This window comes from Pelmatolapia mariae, linkage group LG15 (assembly GCF_036321145.2).
Source record: "Pelmatolapia mariae isolate MD_Pm_ZW linkage group LG15, Pm_UMD_F_2, whole genome shotgun sequence".
NCBI classification, from domain to species: domain Eukaryota; kingdom Metazoa; phylum Chordata; class Actinopteri; order Cichliformes; family Cichlidae; genus Pelmatolapia; species Pelmatolapia mariae.
Window position 1 is genome coordinate 38,129,019 of NC_086240.1, and position 16,818 is coordinate 38,145,836.

Sequence of the window (16,818 nt, forward strand, 5' to 3'; positions counted from 1 at the left end):
AATTTAAAAAAAACAAAAAAAAAAACAAAGAGAGAAAACCAGAGAGAGATCCAGAAATCACAGGAAAAGAGAAATATTTGAAAATGTTGAACCAGTACAATTTTCTTAAATTAAAAAAAATACTCAAAACACCTTTTCATTCATCATACGCTGAAATGTCTGTGAAGGTTCTCAGTCACCCAGGTCATCGTAGTCTAAGGAGCTTGGAAAGAAAAGCGTCTGGACTTCTTTAAGTTGCTTGAAGACGTTTCACCTCTCATCCGAGAAGCTTCTTCAGTTCTAAGGTCAAATGGCCTGGTCAGATCTGGGACTCTCGGCCATTTGACCTTAGAACTGAAGAAGCTTCTTGGATGAGAGGTGAAACGTCTTCAAGCAACTTAAAGAAGTCCAGACGCTTTTCTTTCCAAGCTCCTTAGACCATACGCTGAAATGATTAACAACCTACTTCAGCTAATCGCATTAACATGAAAAAGTAGCAAAACAGCAGTACATAAGCACGACTCTGTGTTCTGACAGAAGAAAAGGATTTCTGTTCTCAATATATTATACGTGTGCCGCACAAAAAAATAAATCACTAATATGTGGTGCAAGGTGTCAATGAACACGCAAGATGAAAAGATGTCTCTCACACAAATTCATGCTGCATACAGAAACTCAAACTTTGCTTTACCTCTTTGATAAGCAGCTTGAAAACAGAAGGCACTTTCACTGCAATTTCATTCACTCCGAAGAACAGTCTCCTAAAAGACAGGAAGAGAAATTGTGTTTAGTTTGTGTGTAAATACCAAAGACTGTGGATATTCCTCCATTGTTCAGTAACTCCAGTTACAATATCAGGGCTTATAATTTTTAACCCCAACAACTGAACAACAATCCTTGCACCTACAGTGCCGTACAAACTTGTGTGACTTTGTCTTTTGAGTGAATGTTACCTGTACTCCTGCTGGTTCCTAGTCAGGCCTGTGCTGTGCTCCGAGTGGAGGGTGGAGCAGCTGACCTGCAGATCCTCCAGGCCACTGTAATAGGAATATTGGAGGAGATACTTTAATTCCACATAACAGCAAAAGCAAAACAAGTATGCAAGTTGCTATAAAATGAAAATCTTCTTCCCCTCAAGTCTTTTTTGTTAGTCAACATAAAGAGCAAGAGACATATATTCACTTGTCATTACTGCTGTGTGCAACCTTTGCCAAGTTTACTTAAGAGGATTCTGCAGTGAAAATAAAAAGTTATATAGTTATAAAAGAATGCTTACGTTAAAACCTCAAAGTTCTGCTTCTCGTCGTTCCAATAATACTTTGTGCTATGAAAGGTAAAGTAGCGAATCTGAGGGGAAAAAAAGAGCAAAGGGACCAAAATAAGAGACAGATTTATTTGGCAAAAGTAATCATATTTGTATTGTTGTCCATACAGCAACCCTTCTATGAACTTTGAAAAACGACGGTCACATTCATTTATGTGCTTAGTGCATTTCCAGTTTATACTACAGATTTATGTTGAGACAAGTGTTGTGCCTACCTGCGTGGGCTGGTAATCTGCAAATTTCCTGATGAGCTCCTGAGCAGGGCTGCCATCGGAGGGGTGAGCGGTGTGTCCGTTGGCCTGAGGTGGGGAAGCAGAGGAGAAGGGGCAGGAGAGGGAGGAAGGAGAGGAAGGGGAGGAGGGGGAGGTGGTCTGGGTCTCCAGGCTGTGGAAGGGGTTTCTCCCTGGGGCAAGCATCACTCGCACCCTGGCCAGGAACCAGCGCCGGAACTCATCCTAAACCACCCAAACAAAGTTAATCTAGTGAATTTCTGAGAAGCTTCATTAAGTAACAACAAATTTCCCCCTATTAAGTGCAATATCTATGAGGAGGAAAAACATTCTATATGTCAGTCTCCATTTTTAGTCACTGGGAAGTGGGGTGAGAGCTCATAACTATATTTCCATTAATATAATGGAAAAATACAGATGTGAAAACTTTTATTAAAGTAATAATAATAATAATAATAATAATAATAATAATAATAATAATAATAATAATGTAGACAGACAGAAATCAACAAAAAAACCAACGAAGAAAAAACCCACAACTGTGTTTGCACGTTTTAATAATAAATCAGGGCTCTAGACTCAAATTTTTCAACCGCATCGCTTAACACCGCAGTTTTACATGTGCACTTTTTTGGGGGGGGGGAAATTGCAGTCCATACAGACAATATTCATTTCTAAATTATTAACTAACAATCTTGTGCTTAAAGTGCTTTGTCAATATTGTAGAAAATGTTAAACTTAATCATCATCTCGGCTCCTCTGACGACCTGTTTGCTGTTGCATGCTGCTGAAAGGCAGTGGGGAGAGGGGACACTTGGGCAGTGCATTTATTGCAGCATATAATGTGTTTTCTGGATACACTGCTGCTTTTTCAGCATTGAAAGATTGATGGCACCGTGTCAGAGCACTGGCTATGAATTTCAGACGGATCAGGCCTTAACTTAACAAAAAAGTTATCAATCGTTCTTTTCATCTTTTCTTATTACCCACAGCTACATCCACTTCTGTCGGGCCTAGGCTGCTCACTAGGGCTGGGTATCATCACTGATTTCTATAATCCATTCGATTCCGGTTTCTCAAAGTCCTGATACAATTCAATTTAGCCTCAGACAGTCAGAAATATTATAATTCTGATCATTTATCAGTACTGATACATGTGAGACTTCATCAGAATTGTGAACATCACAGCAGATGCCTTTGTGTGAAAGTAACTGAGAATAAAACACAGAAAAACATGAAGGAGATTTTTCTGGTCTGGCTTTTTATAGCAGATAACCTTAAAAATATTCTGCAATATTCTGTAATTTTGCACAATTTTAAAAAGTTTAAATTTCTTCAGTACTAAACAACAGAAATTAGGCAACGGTAGACTGGTGGGTAATAAGCGAATGAATAATGCAGAAAACAGATTTGAGACGGGAAACTATTCTTGAAGTACAGAGAGAGAGAGAGAGCTGTGCATGAAGTGTGATTTTTATCGTGGTGGAAGCAAAACAGCAAAAGTCAGAGGGAATTCATGACGACATTTATCAAATATGAAGCGTAGTTTGCTGCTGGCTCGGTGAATTTTGGTTGGAGAGAGACAAAACCTGCAGCTCAGAATGTAGCGCAAAAAGACGTAAACACAGCGCGGATGGTGGGCTCGGTGAGCTCCGACGGCGTGTCCGTCTACGGGCCGTCGGGTGAGAAAGCCGAGAAAGAGAAAGCTGATTCTGATGCGTCGGGTCCGCTCTGTGTTTACGTCTTTGTGTGGAGTCCGTGTAGCTGCTCTCATTTGCTGTTTGGTGGTTGTTGAAATAGTTTTGTGAGCTTTAATCTGAGAATCTGTCGTTTCTGACAAAACACAGTTATATTTAAAAGTCAGTTCAGGATTTAATGAATCGATATCGCTTTATTCAGGCTACTCACCTCCCTCTTCCAACTGCACTTTCAACTGGACCACGGCCAATCAGAGAGGTCCCGCCCCTGACTATCTCTGATTGGTTTAGTCCACGATAGGGGCATAATGTGTGTCTGTTGTTGACCACACGGAGAGTTACAGAGATTTTTTTTTTTTTTTTTTTTTGTTATCCGAACAGTTGGTCGCACCGGTGCGACGAAATATTTTTTTTAGTCACACCACTGAAAAATTTGGTCGCATTTGCAACCAAATTGGTCGCACTCTAGAGCCCTGTAAATGTTAATTATTATCATTATTATTATTTACTAGTCTTCAAAATAGTTACTTCTAATTACTTCTTTACCATTTTTTTCAGGAATTGGCAACACCAAATAAAAAATAAAAAAGAAGCCAAAATTGTTTTAATTTGTTTCGATTAGTTTGTTGATAAAATGTTTAATCTCTAAAATCCACCACTTCCTTTCACAATTTCTTGATTAGATTTTTTCCAACCAAATGTTAAAAACCCATTTAATATGAAGAAAGAGAAAAAAAAAATAGAAAAACTTATTTTCTAATTAAATAGTTTTTCTCTTTTTTGAATAATAATGACTCACTGCTGCTTTACTTGCTACCTACCGTGGAGCGCAGCAACACCACTTCGGCATCACGGGCTGTGGTACGAGTGCAGGTGGACTTGACGCACCATTCTGGCATCCAGTAGAGCACCAGGAGAAGGAAGCCCCCTGTACACAGCACCCCGAGGCCCACCAGGGCCAGCCGCCAACGACACAGACGGTAGCCCTGCAGCTCCTTAACAAAAAAAAAAGAAAAAAAAGGAGCACAGTATGGCAACGTTAGGAAGGAATCGTTTTTTTCAATAAGCGTATATGTGAAATGAAAAAGACACATACCATCTCCTCCTCTTCCCCCTTGTTGACAATCTTGAGGTCTTCCTTCTCCATGCTGCAGAACAGTTTGCCAAGCCCCTTCCTTAGTCACTGCAAACAGAACAGGCAAAATGTCAACGGTGAACAGTGCGGGAAACATTTAAGCTTCACAGCAGGAGTTTGAAACCGAGAGCTCAACAGCACAGTGTCAGTGTCGGAACAAGTCACAAGATAACACCACATTATTTGTTTAAATTAAAGATTGACTAATCAAAGCCCTGTAAAGTGCTTAAGAATGTCAAATGTGACAGAAAGACAAATGTCAAAAGCAAATTACAACTTTGGAAAGCAAGTTTCTGTCTTTTTAATCAATATTCTTAACTCAATCTTCTTGACTGAAGTGACCAGGGATTTTGTATTTAAGCTCCACGTGGTAGGTCGGATATTGCTTAGGAAGGAAGCTGAATTTCTGCATCATTCACAAGATCAAAAAAACATTTACCAGCACTCAAAGTATGCACTTTAAGCCAAAGAGGTTTGGACCAGTGGAAGCAACGGCAACTACAGGAGGGTTTTAATCTATAACACATATAGTCACACATATAATCTATAGAATATATAGTTTCAGCTAGCATATAATACACATGTTATAATCGCTAACCCTGCGAGCATGCTATATATTTTATTTTTAGATTTCTTGAAAGAAATCTCACTTGTGGATTTTTTCCCCCAATAGTTTGAAGTGACAAATCCTCACCCCCCACCTGCCTTTTCTGGCTGCCACTTCAAACAATACTGTCTTTATTTCTGTAGCTCTCTCTTATTATGAATCACTTTGTGGCAGAATACACTTTTGACAAATGTAAATGAAAGCATCGCCGTATGCCAATTGTAAACTGCAGGCATGTGCCAGTCAGTTTAGAATAGTTCTCATTAACTAATTTCACTTGGTAATGATAAAATTGGAATAAAATATAAATTAAAACATTATGGACATAAAGTTAAGAACATGTCTGTGGATACATTAGTGAACCGTTTTGTTTTTCCTATCTCTGTCCACATACAGTCGTGCAGCATTTACACTGGGTTAAAGAGATTTTAGCAAATTACAAATTCAGATGTAGACTGTAGCACACAAAACATGGCCCAGCAACAATGAACAGCACTTCCCAAAAAGCTGCTCAACCTTAGTACACCTGAGACTATCTCTTAAGACTGTCAATACACCCACACAGTCTGAATGACTCATCAAACTCATGCATTACTCCATTACAAACTTGTTGCTCCATTCCTCTCTCATTTCCCAAGAGGACTACACATCCCGTACAGAAGGAAAATTGCCAGTGTGTTTGGACTTGCATGTGAATTTTGCTGTATTATCTACTGAACAATCTTTGTCAAATGATTTCTAAGGTGCTTGTAAACACAAGTTAGGCTATAGACAGTTTTACTTTTTACTTAAAAAAAACCCACCAAACCCTCACTAAGTAATATTACAGACAGTTGATCAGGTTCACTCCAGAGGGGCTAAATGGGGCTACTTGGGGAAACATGGCACACAAAGATGCAAATTAATGTTTCAAGAAGTAAGGCCCAGACATTAAAACAGTGCCGCATTTGACCATTTCTACATTCCACAAAATACAAGAGAAAGTAAAAAAGAAATCGGAGAAATCAGAGAATCCAGCTTCTCTGATTACATCGGGCACCACTGGTGGGGTGTGGAGTAACTGAAGGTGTAGCTCTGAAAGTCAAGAAAAACAAGCCTCTGTCCATCTGTACCTACTTATACACAATAGTTCTGTGTAATTACACCCAAACCAAGGACTGCTTGACCTTTACCTTTCACTGTGCTAGCCTTATACAGGTCAGTATAGACAGGAGTCAAAGTTAACTGAAGTTAGACTCAGGTTACAAGCCTGAATATTAAATATCAAAATACATCAGTACACACAAAGATAAGCAAATCCAATGAGGTATTAAGTCAGGCAAATGGTTAAGATACCCTCTCTGATAGCAATTATCACTGGAGAGTTCTGGTATGATATGTCAGGACAGAGTGCCAACAGGGTCACCCTTCTACTGCATCCAACGCCCTGTATAACCCAATTATCCTGTATCACTGCCTCGCACACTCAGATCTTATCTGCCTGCTGCACCCGGGTGGACTTTTTCTCTGGCATACTGCGGGATATTTTGCTTAGGACCAAGCCCTTCCTTGTATTTTTCAATGGCAGCCCCCCTAGCCAGCGCTCAGCAGTGGCTGCATAACAACAAGAACATTCCCTCCTAAATTTCTACTATAACTGGAAATGCCAACCCAAGTACATCATGGACACAAGCACCCACATAACTGTCCAGAAATGCATTGGGAAGGCACAAGCACAACCCCGATTGCATTACAGAACCATAGAAAGATATAAGCTCAGGTAATTAGTTCCAGTGATTACCATGGACCAAATGGATTTAAATTTATTAACGGGAATCATCTCATCTTATTTTAAAAGCTTGTACAGATTCTCCCACATACAGCTTAATAATTACAAGCCATTTTTCCCATTTCAGTATTAACATCCTTATTTTCAAGGACCAAACAGTCTTGGGATCTGGTGTAGGTGAAGATGATATACAGTGGGGAAAAAAATACTCATGAGACACCCAGAAAATTTGCCAAGACAAAGTTTGAAATAAATGGAAAAAAGAAATTAATGTGACAATAGTTAGCATCAAGGAGGATTTATAGGCAGAAAGCATGCTTGGCAATCTTTCCATAAAACTACATGCATTTAGCTTGACAACAATTTAAGATTAATCAAAGATTTTTGTACATAAAACTCTGGTAACAGAGAGTGGTGTCATATGCTTTGGACTGTTAAAGGTTACACCTGAGTCATTAACTATTTTGTATTAAAGTGTTACTACAATAGAACCCTGTGGCACACCTCTGTTGACACTAATGAGGCTGGACAGTAAGCCATCAGACCCCACAGCTTGTATACCACACCTGAGACAATTTGCCACCAAAACCAAAAAAGATGCCTCATAAGACCGTCACGATAAAGAGTATCAAAAGCCTTAGATCAATGACTAAATATAATCAGGTACTGTTTTGTACCCCAAACAGAAGAATAACAAATAAATGACAAATTTTAAAATAGAGTACTATGTTAAAAATGACCTCAATGACATAACATCCAAATATAAATTGCAGCTAAAAAGGATTACAGAGTACCAAGTTTATGTGGTTACTGAAACCAAGACTGTTACGTAGTCTATCCAGATAACAGAGGGTGGTGACCTCTAATTACAAGTTCCAAACAGACAACAGCAGTTGAAACCTTACCAGACTTATGACCCCGTTTATGATTCAAGTACCACTATGTGACAACTTAACTGAAGCTAAGAAAAAGTCGAGTCAAATTTTTTTTCCCCATCTGCCAGGTTAGGAATGGTTACAAAGTAAATAAATAAGGTGTATGGAAATATTGCAACATAATAAGAAAATTGGGTATGGTTAAAAGTTTGCTAAAATGCCATAACAATAGAACATTTTGCATCATAACAGAGAGAAGAAATATATAGTATTCATTGTTGCCTTCCTTTTACTTAATTCATGAAGTAAAACAGCAGCTGGTCATCATATTTGCTGTGCAACTGACCCCTTGGGGATTAACACTTTGATTGTCTGGTAATTAAAATGAAGATTTTTTTCGGATGGTGTGGATAAATTAGATATTGAAAACCACAAAAAGTTGAACATAACTAAATTACTGCTTAACGTGAATGTTCAACTGATTCATATTAAAGCATGCCTAGGCAGATTTCAGCAACATAACTGAGTGAGTATATCACAAGTCTTTTAACAAAATTATGTTTTTTGAAGGTTTATGTGCACCTACCTTGAGAGCCAGGGACAAAAATGCCCCAGGCGGTCCTCTTCCCCACAGTTAGCTTGCTCTCTAACCACACTAACCTGGAACCCTGGATGGAAAAATCCAAGAGAAAAAAAAACATTAAAAATTACATCAAACAATCCACACTACAATTAAATATTCTGAGTCTTAGGTAGGTTGAAGGTTAACTGAGGATACACATTTACAAACCAATATTACCAAATAGCCAAAACTGTTCGGAGCTTCTCCTTAATTGTCGCTTCATCAAGATACAGAAAGATTGCTTCAGAATTTGATTGAAGTTGATCATTTGATTTGGTCCTATTGCCACCTTTTCCAACAACACTTCAATTCTTCTTCTTTTTTTTTTTTAAAGTTCAGTAACTAAAGAATTAAATAAATAAATAAAAATGGGTTAAATGTGAGTTTAGTCCAAAACCTAAACTGCCACCACTGTGGAATAAGAAGTCTGTTCATATAAGATGGATCTGTTGGGTTTCAAAACTTAAGTTATTCATTATGATGTTGTACCTATTTTAATAAAAGCTTTTGACCTATTTTACACCTGAAATTATTAAAAGATTTACTGTGTGACAAACTGTTCATTTGGTTTTGTTATTTATTCATTACTGAGAATATACAAGCATGTTGTGGCCTCCAAACTAAATGTTAAGGATGAAACAGGTTCCAGTTTTACATCTTCCCAGGGACTTCAGAATCTCAGTACTTCAGGTGCCAAGATGATAAGAAATTTTTTCCACTTCACTCCAAAGTTTAGAATTACACCAGCCAACTGCTCAGCAGATAAGGTATGCCTCCTGTTTTGAATACGAGAATGACAGGAGAAACTAGTATTCTCACTGGAACATTGAGGACCTTGTGTGAGGCCTCCAGGAGCCAACATGACTTCACAGATATTTATAGATAGCTTGAGCCCAGTCTAAGGCCACATTGTTGTCTCTTATCTAATCAAATAAGAGACAACAATGTGGCCTTGGACTAATCAATCTGCCATTGTATTAATAAGCAATGTTTGCTTGGGGAAAAAAAAATAAAACATGAAGCAGCTGTTGATCTTTTTTTCCAAAACAAGAGAAAACATTGCAATCATCCGAGTTCCTGCAAAGAAAAAAAATCCACTTACTATAAATTTATAAAACCTCAGAGGCTCAATCATAAACACCTATTTGAGTCCTAAAGCATCTATGATCCTGTACAGCGTTTACACAGCCCAGTGCCTTATATAACCACAATATTGTAGGCATGTATTTGATTGCGGAGTTTATAGCTTTAACATGCAAACAATCATTAAAGTCAGCAAGTGGAACATTACATATGGCCAGCATGGAAACAAATTCTACCAAAGTGGGCTTCCAATGTTTCTCGATTTTTATTCTGTGAAATATTTTTTAGTTACTGTAACAACTACAAAAATAGTTAGAAAACACTAAAATATGTCATCAAAATCTTTGATGCAAATACATCCATTTACATAAAATTTATACGTCATACAAGAAGCGTCCAGAGAACCGTTCTTGTTCTCCATTCTTTGTTTTTTTAACAATAACAAATGATTAGCGGTCAAAGATTCACTTAGCATGTGGGATTTAATTAAAAATACTCCTTGCACATAATGCTCGGGCACTTCGTAGATTTTTATCTTAGCAAAGAGACAAATAAATAATGAGAGTAGACATATACTCCTTTCCCTTTCTGTCCTGTTCTAAAACACACAAGACAAAAAGGAAAAAGTGAACAATGAGCCATGACCTAATGACATAAGTCTATAATTCATGGAAGCATTTGGAGGAAAAAGTGTTTTGTTGCCATCATACTCTGAACTCAATGCGCTTTCTTTATCACTTCCCCTCCTACTCATTGGGTATTAAAGCCAAACTATGTTTCCCATCATGAGCCAGTCATGTTGTTTATCACTGTAGCGTCTGGGTTCACTTTAAAAAATAAATAAATAAAATCTTTTAACTACCTGCCCTTCCTCTCCTGTGTAGACTAAAAGGAGTTCCTGAGACAGCCTTCAAAGTTCTCCACCACATAACATAAGTTTAATAAATAACTGAATACAATTTTAACTTGCTTGTTTTACCTAAAATGTATTTTCCACTCATGCACATAGAGCATCTACTGCATCCCTTGGGTTTTTTGTTTTTTTTTTACATTTAACTTAAATAATCAAAAATGAAATAAATATTGCAAGGTATGTGGCGTTATGCAATTTTGACACACATTAGATGACTCCAGCTGACTGCTCCTACATGGTTGTCAGGAAAAAAGCCTGTTTGCAAACATCAACTGCAGAATGTCCAGTCTCTAATGAAGAGCACTGTTAAGCTTCCATATATTAAGCTCATACAGGGATGCGTTGTTCAGCCTGTTCACAAATCTGTCGTTGCAGCGTAGTATGCCACGTTGCCGTTTTCCTCTGAAGCTTTGGCCTGACACTCGTAACATAAACAAGGCAACTCAACTTGTAGAAGTGTTTTTGGTTTCGCTTGTATACCTGGAGTCGAGTGTTTTGACCAATCCACGAAACCACATATTAATAGATTTAAACTGTAATAGCTGCTATTATCTTCGTGAGCCCTTATATTACGTGCCGTAACTGTGCAAAGCCAGTGTCAGACTTTGTTACAGAGGTAGCCCCAAATTTAGGAACAAGCGCCTCAACTTGTTTTGGCTGGTCTCTCTGGGATGCCACGGTGACTATTGCAAACTGTCACCTAAAGCAACGAAAAACTATTGCAGTAAACAGTGCATTTCCTGCAGCACGAAATAAACGATAGAGTATAACATAAAACGATAGATAAAGTTGTCATCTGATATATTTTGTCATATCGCACAGCCTTACTCTGGACTAAGATTACAATCTGGGGGAGCATCACAATGGCATAACGATTATAACGCACAACCACAAACCACATGAACCCTAAACTTGCACACACAGAAAATAAGAAAGAAATGCAAGGCTGAGGATGTGTTGAGCATTCCAATTTTCAAATCTTTAAACCCGACCTTTAAAAAAAAAAACTCATAAGACTCTCAAACGTGTGCCAACATGCAATTAAGAACGGGAATCTAATTTGTCTGAAGTGCTGAAGCTAAAACTTATCGAAAATGAGAAGGATTTGAGTGGTTAAATGCTTCATTTATTCAATACAAATCTTGAAATGATTTCAGTGTCAAAATGTTAACAGTAACTCTTCTATCTCATACCTGTCCTGCTCATATTCAATTTTAATGCAATTAAAGAAAGATCAGGAGTCTCCCCATGTATGAACAATAAAATTAATAATAATAGCTGTGTAAGGAATCTGAAGAAATCCAAACATTAGTTATGGTTATAATCGCAGCAATCACACCAGGGAGCCATGTCAAATTCATTCAGCTGCAAGACATCAACCAGAAACACACAGCTTAAGTTGTTTTAAAAAAACATACATGAAAAAAAAAGTCCTGCAAAAGAAGGTATCTGTTTATCTCAACATCATGAAACCTAAGTCACAGAACCTTAAACTCACAGAGGAACTGTTACAACTTCTCCATGTTATTCGAAGAAACGTCCTTTGAGCTTGAAAAACTGGTCTCAAGAGAAACTAGGAAAACTGGCTTAGTTTAAAGGTAGTTAAAGGTGAGATCACCTTATATCATATACTCTTGCACCTTACTGCAGAAACAAATATAACATAACAAACACAAAACTGTGAAGAGAGCTGCTGAAATGATGTGCTATCGTCATCTGTGTCAGGTGAAAACGGACTTCAAGGGATGACTCCAGACGGTGAAAGACAAAAAAGAAAAAAAAAAAAAGACTGCTTGGTTTCCTTTCCTATGGAAAGAAAATACTAGAGAGAAAAGCCTGGGAAAAACTTTAATCCTCAAGATCAAAAGTATGCTAAGGTTTAAGTCTGACCGCATGATCTTGGATTAACAGGAAAATTGTTTGAAACTGTGCTTTTCACTTTACAGAGCTGTGTACTAGTACACAATTTCAATTAGGTATTAATTTTTTCAGTACGGATGTAACACCAAGACAGCTTTTTTATACTTTCCTATCCTCATATGAGAAACGAGTGAGGAAAATAATCCAAACAGTAGCCACAGTCTGCCAAATCACTGGGCTGGACTGCCAGTGTCTGGTATATTCGGTAGGTACTCTGAGCACATGCTACAAGCTAACAGAGTAAAAGGTAGAATTACAGGTCATTTTTAAAGCTACAGTGTGTCAGCAGCAAAGGAGCCAAGTGTCATTCAGCATTTCATACATGTAATGGTAGTAAAGCTCGACTTCAGCAGTTGTTTCTTATTATGAAACATCAGTTTAGGAAACCCAAAACTTCCCCTGTGTCAATATAAGTGCGTGTCTCCGCTACTGCAAGGTGGATTCGTGGTACAACTGTGCTGTTAACATGCATTAGAAGTTTATATATTCTTTTAATATAACCAATGATCTAATTATCATTAGAAGATGCCTCTTGAATAAATGGTAAATGGAGTGGTTCTTTTATAGCGCTATTCTACTCTGAGTAATCAAAGTGCTTTATATAACTTCCCTCATTACCCATTCACACCGATTCATACAAGCACTTTTATCTATGGTTTACTCAACTCACTCAACAAGTGCTTTTTATCTAACATTCACACACATCCATACTCCAATAGATGCATCAAAGAGCAACTTATAACTTAGTAGATGACCTACTCTACCTCCTCCTACAACAGGAGGACTGTATCTAGATTACACTCATATCACTTGTGACAATTGATTATGCTGAAAGATCCCGACGGGTGCTGATAAGAGTCACAATCTGCAAATAAGCTCTGCCATATATGCTTAACAACACCTGATAAACAATGCTCTAAGGTCGTACAGCGCATGTTTGTCAAGATGTTTTTGGTGTTTTTATGACCTCACTTTGCTACCTAAAGTCTTAATCAACATGACATTGCTATTCTCAGGTTTGCACTGGTCTGTTAAATTTTACAGTTGTTCCTATTTTCATTGAAAGCATTCTCACTTTTGCTGAGAACTTGAGTGTTCTGGTCTTACTGAAGGCAAACTGTGATACCAGCAGTAGAAAGCTGCGTTTCTCTATCACACTGCTCCGAGGCTCCCACATCAAACAGCGCTGGGCTGCTGAGAGGACTTTTACCATGTCAGGATATTTCACATCTCTGCTCTGAATTAACACTGGCAGGCCTTCCATCACAGGTTGATGTGTTCAAGCTCACCTGTAAAAGCCCTACAGGCACTGGCTCAAAGGACAGTGGAATACTGGCACCTCACTTCTTAAATTAAACCGCTTTCAAGTGCTCAGCTCGACAAGACCTCAAGCTCCCTCACAGAGAAGAGCCAAGTCCAAGGGTAAAAGGGCAAGTTAGCTTCTTAGTTCTTCAATTCTTCTTTATCCAGTTTAAAATAAAAAATAGTTTTAAGTGCTCATAAGTGCGAAATTTACCCAAAAGATAAACAGACATAACTACAGACCTATCTTATTTACAGACTGGACCAATAGTGTCAAATTTTATGGAATAAATGCAATTCATCTTACATCTGAATCCCATATTGCTCAAGGTCTCACGTGAAAGGAGATCTAGAGGAATGGATATTACTCCACTCAACTCAACGTTCATATTGCCACTAACTGTAGTGAGACTGAAGATAACACTGGCTCTGTTAAAGTGAGAAGACATCAAATATTTACAAATATATTATCTACTGAGACACAAAGAAACTGGAACTTTAACAGGACATGTTTTGCTGGCTCAGTAAAGCCAAACAACTTTCTCATCCTTCCACTACTGAAGCCTTTTTTGGACCCAAGTCATATGTAAGTCCTATCACTTATATATGTATATAAATAGCAGCCTGCAGTCTGAATTATTGAAATATACACCATCTACAGTACTGACAATACCGATACCCTGGCCTTGGGTATCTGTCAATACCAAATATAGCTTCATTGCAGTTTCAATGCCAGTGTTAAATTAAAAAGCTGGGAATCACTCTTCTGTATGAGTTTAGCTTCAACACTAATATCTTGACTGAAGTATTTGTTAGCAATTAAAAGAATTTATACATTAAAAAACAAAACAAAACATGACAACCACACCATAAATTAAATAAAAAAAATGTTTAAATGCATTTGTTATTTACCTAATTTATTTGAATTCACTCATTACTGCACAGTTGATCGTGTATTTACAAAGTCCCAAGTTAGTGCTACCTAATCCAAATACAGGATTGGTACATCTGCAATACATAAATCCAAAAAGCAATTTACACCTAACTGTGCTGGAAGAATCTTTACTCAATAAAACTAATCTTCTGAAATTGATCTAAATGAATTACAAATGAAAAAACACATTTTGATCGGTTTATATTCTTTTTACTTTGACACAATTTTTTCAAGCTAAAAGGATGATATCTTTGTATAATTAAGGTGTGATTCTCAGAGAAATAGAATCTTGCATAGCCAGACTTTTCTCTACAACACTTTAAAAACTTTTTTGGTAGAATTTGTGAACAGAAATGCAAGGATGCCCCTGATAGATCACAAATGTAAACATATTCTTTGTCGCTCTTTAAATCTATTCAGCGAAAGAACCAAACCCTTACACGTTTCTGCACGATCCAAATCTTCATCAAAACTTGCGATTTGGAGTGTACAGGTTACTAGTTTAAGACAGTCTTATGCCAACAGTCCACATCTTATCAGTTAGACAAGGTTATTTATATACCCAACAGTTGGCAAGTCAATTATCTGGCAACACCAGCATCACGAAGATGAAACAGTGTTTCAAACGAATCTGCAAAAATGTCAGTGAAAATTACAGATTAGCAAAGGGCGCGCGTGCATGCACACACACACACACACACACACACAAAATCAAAGGCAGTGAAAATCCAAAATGGAAAGCATCACAGCTATAAGGCCTCAAACCTGTACTCTGGGCAAACAGGCAGCTAATAGTTGGGCAGGTCAACAGGGCTAAGGCACGGCTGTAGGAGCCACAAGAAGAAGCTCTGGTGCTAATGTTTGCCAGAGGGCATGTGGAAAGTCCAGAGTCCACTTCGTAATTACACTGAGAATTTGTGGCAGAACTTAAAAACCTCTCTTCATGTAGGGCACAAGATTGTCCGAGGCCAGCTTTGCAAATTAAGCGCAACATGCACACAAGTAAAAGAGTGGGTTTAGTGAAAGCTGACAAAAAAAAAAGGGGGAAACATTTGCATAGATTTCTGATACAACTAAAATACCACGTGCTCTAAATCCAAATAGATGACACTTGTCACTGTGAACAGGCCTGTCCATCACAGGGGTGCCAGTCCAGCTACTTCATGACTGATTGACTCAGTCACAAAAGCTTTATGTTACAGCGTGGAGATGCCAGTGAAGAATTTGACCAATTCTTATAGATTTGCACATTTCAAACAAAATAATTTAGGAAAATGCACAACCTGATCTTTGACAAATATCAAATATAGCTCACTTACATTTGGCTTACTCTGAATAGTCTATATATATATATATATATATATATATATATATATATATATATATATATATATATATATATATTACTCAATGCAGCTACCACGAGAAGCCTTTCACAAGACCTGTGACTAAATGCTATCAAACGATTAGTCAAAGTTATTTTATTAGCATGTTTTCATACGCTGTAGTTATTGCAGGTGTATTAACTTTTCCAATCCTACAAATTACTCGAGGATGAAGTGCAGCAGGTGTGTTAAATTAATTAAACTGTACGCCCAACAGTTTAAAGCGTCTTCAGATTTACTTTTTATGCTAACGAAATGATAACTGGATAAGAAAAAAAGCCATCTGCAGATCAAAAAGCTCATCACAACTGCGCAACTGGCATGCACATGTTTACAACTTGAAGGGTGAATGCTTGATTTTCTGTTACTACGTACTGTCAGTATCATAAAGGATATCACTAGGTACTGTCCAGCAAAACTGATCAGTAATAAAAATGGAAAAATTACTCCGGGGGAACAATCCTGGCTACAATCCCAGGTATCCACTTAGGTGCTTCATCTGGGCAGATAAGAAGACATGAGTGAATGTTTGCTAGCTGGCTAACATTAGCCAAGTTTCATTGTTAGCCTGACTAGCTTAAAAACAACGTCCAGGTGTCCTCCACTGTTGAGCTTTTTCCCAATTTAATCGCTGCCAAAAGGAAAACTGTATCTCAGAGACAACCGTGGTGATTTTCCACCCGTGCCGCTGGAAGGATGAGGCTGACGTCTCCACACGCATCAGCTAGAACCATACCGCTTTTAGCATTTAGCCGCGCTTGGTAACGAAAGACACATGGGTGATGATGATGATGGTGGTGACAGCGATGAAGGCAAAACCGCACAGATATTTCATTATAAGACACTCACCCAGAACCACCTGGACACGCTGAAGATCACCTTCGAGTCATAGTGAGAAGAAAGTAGCTGTTATCTGATGAAAAACGTCGCTGACGGAGAAAACGGGCTAAGTTGAATAGAAAAATGTTGTCGCGGCAGAGAGGAGGCTTGCCGTGTGTTGACAGCTCAATGGGATAGACCGAGTACTACAGCAACGATGAACTG

The 16,818-nt window shown here is 38.0% G+C and overlaps 1 protein-coding gene across 3 annotated transcripts in view; it reads right to left on the bottom strand.

Moving 5' to 3' along the window:
• atp13a3 (ATPase 13A3) overlaps window positions 1-16,818 on the bottom strand; it is a 38,079-nt gene extending 21,261 nt beyond the window's left edge. For all 3 annotated transcript variants that reach the window (XR_010096315.1, XM_063494541.1, XM_063494540.1), the window contains exons 1-8: window positions 16,624-16,818; window positions 8,202-8,283; window positions 4,327-4,413; window positions 4,052-4,225; window positions 1,519-1,758; window positions 1,256-1,326; window positions 933-1,016; window positions 671-740 (exon numbers count right to left, since the gene is read on the bottom strand). Coding sequence is in view for 2 of the 3 variants with exons in the window: in XM_063494541.1 (XP_063350611.1) it covers window positions 671-740; window positions 933-1,016; window positions 1,256-1,326; window positions 1,519-1,758; window positions 4,052-4,225; window positions 4,327-4,377 (690 nt within the window). In the remaining variant the exon portion in view is untranslated. The remainder of the gene's footprint in view (window positions 1-670; window positions 741-932; window positions 1,017-1,255; window positions 1,327-1,518; window positions 1,759-4,051; window positions 4,226-4,326; window positions 4,414-8,201; window positions 8,284-16,623) is intronic.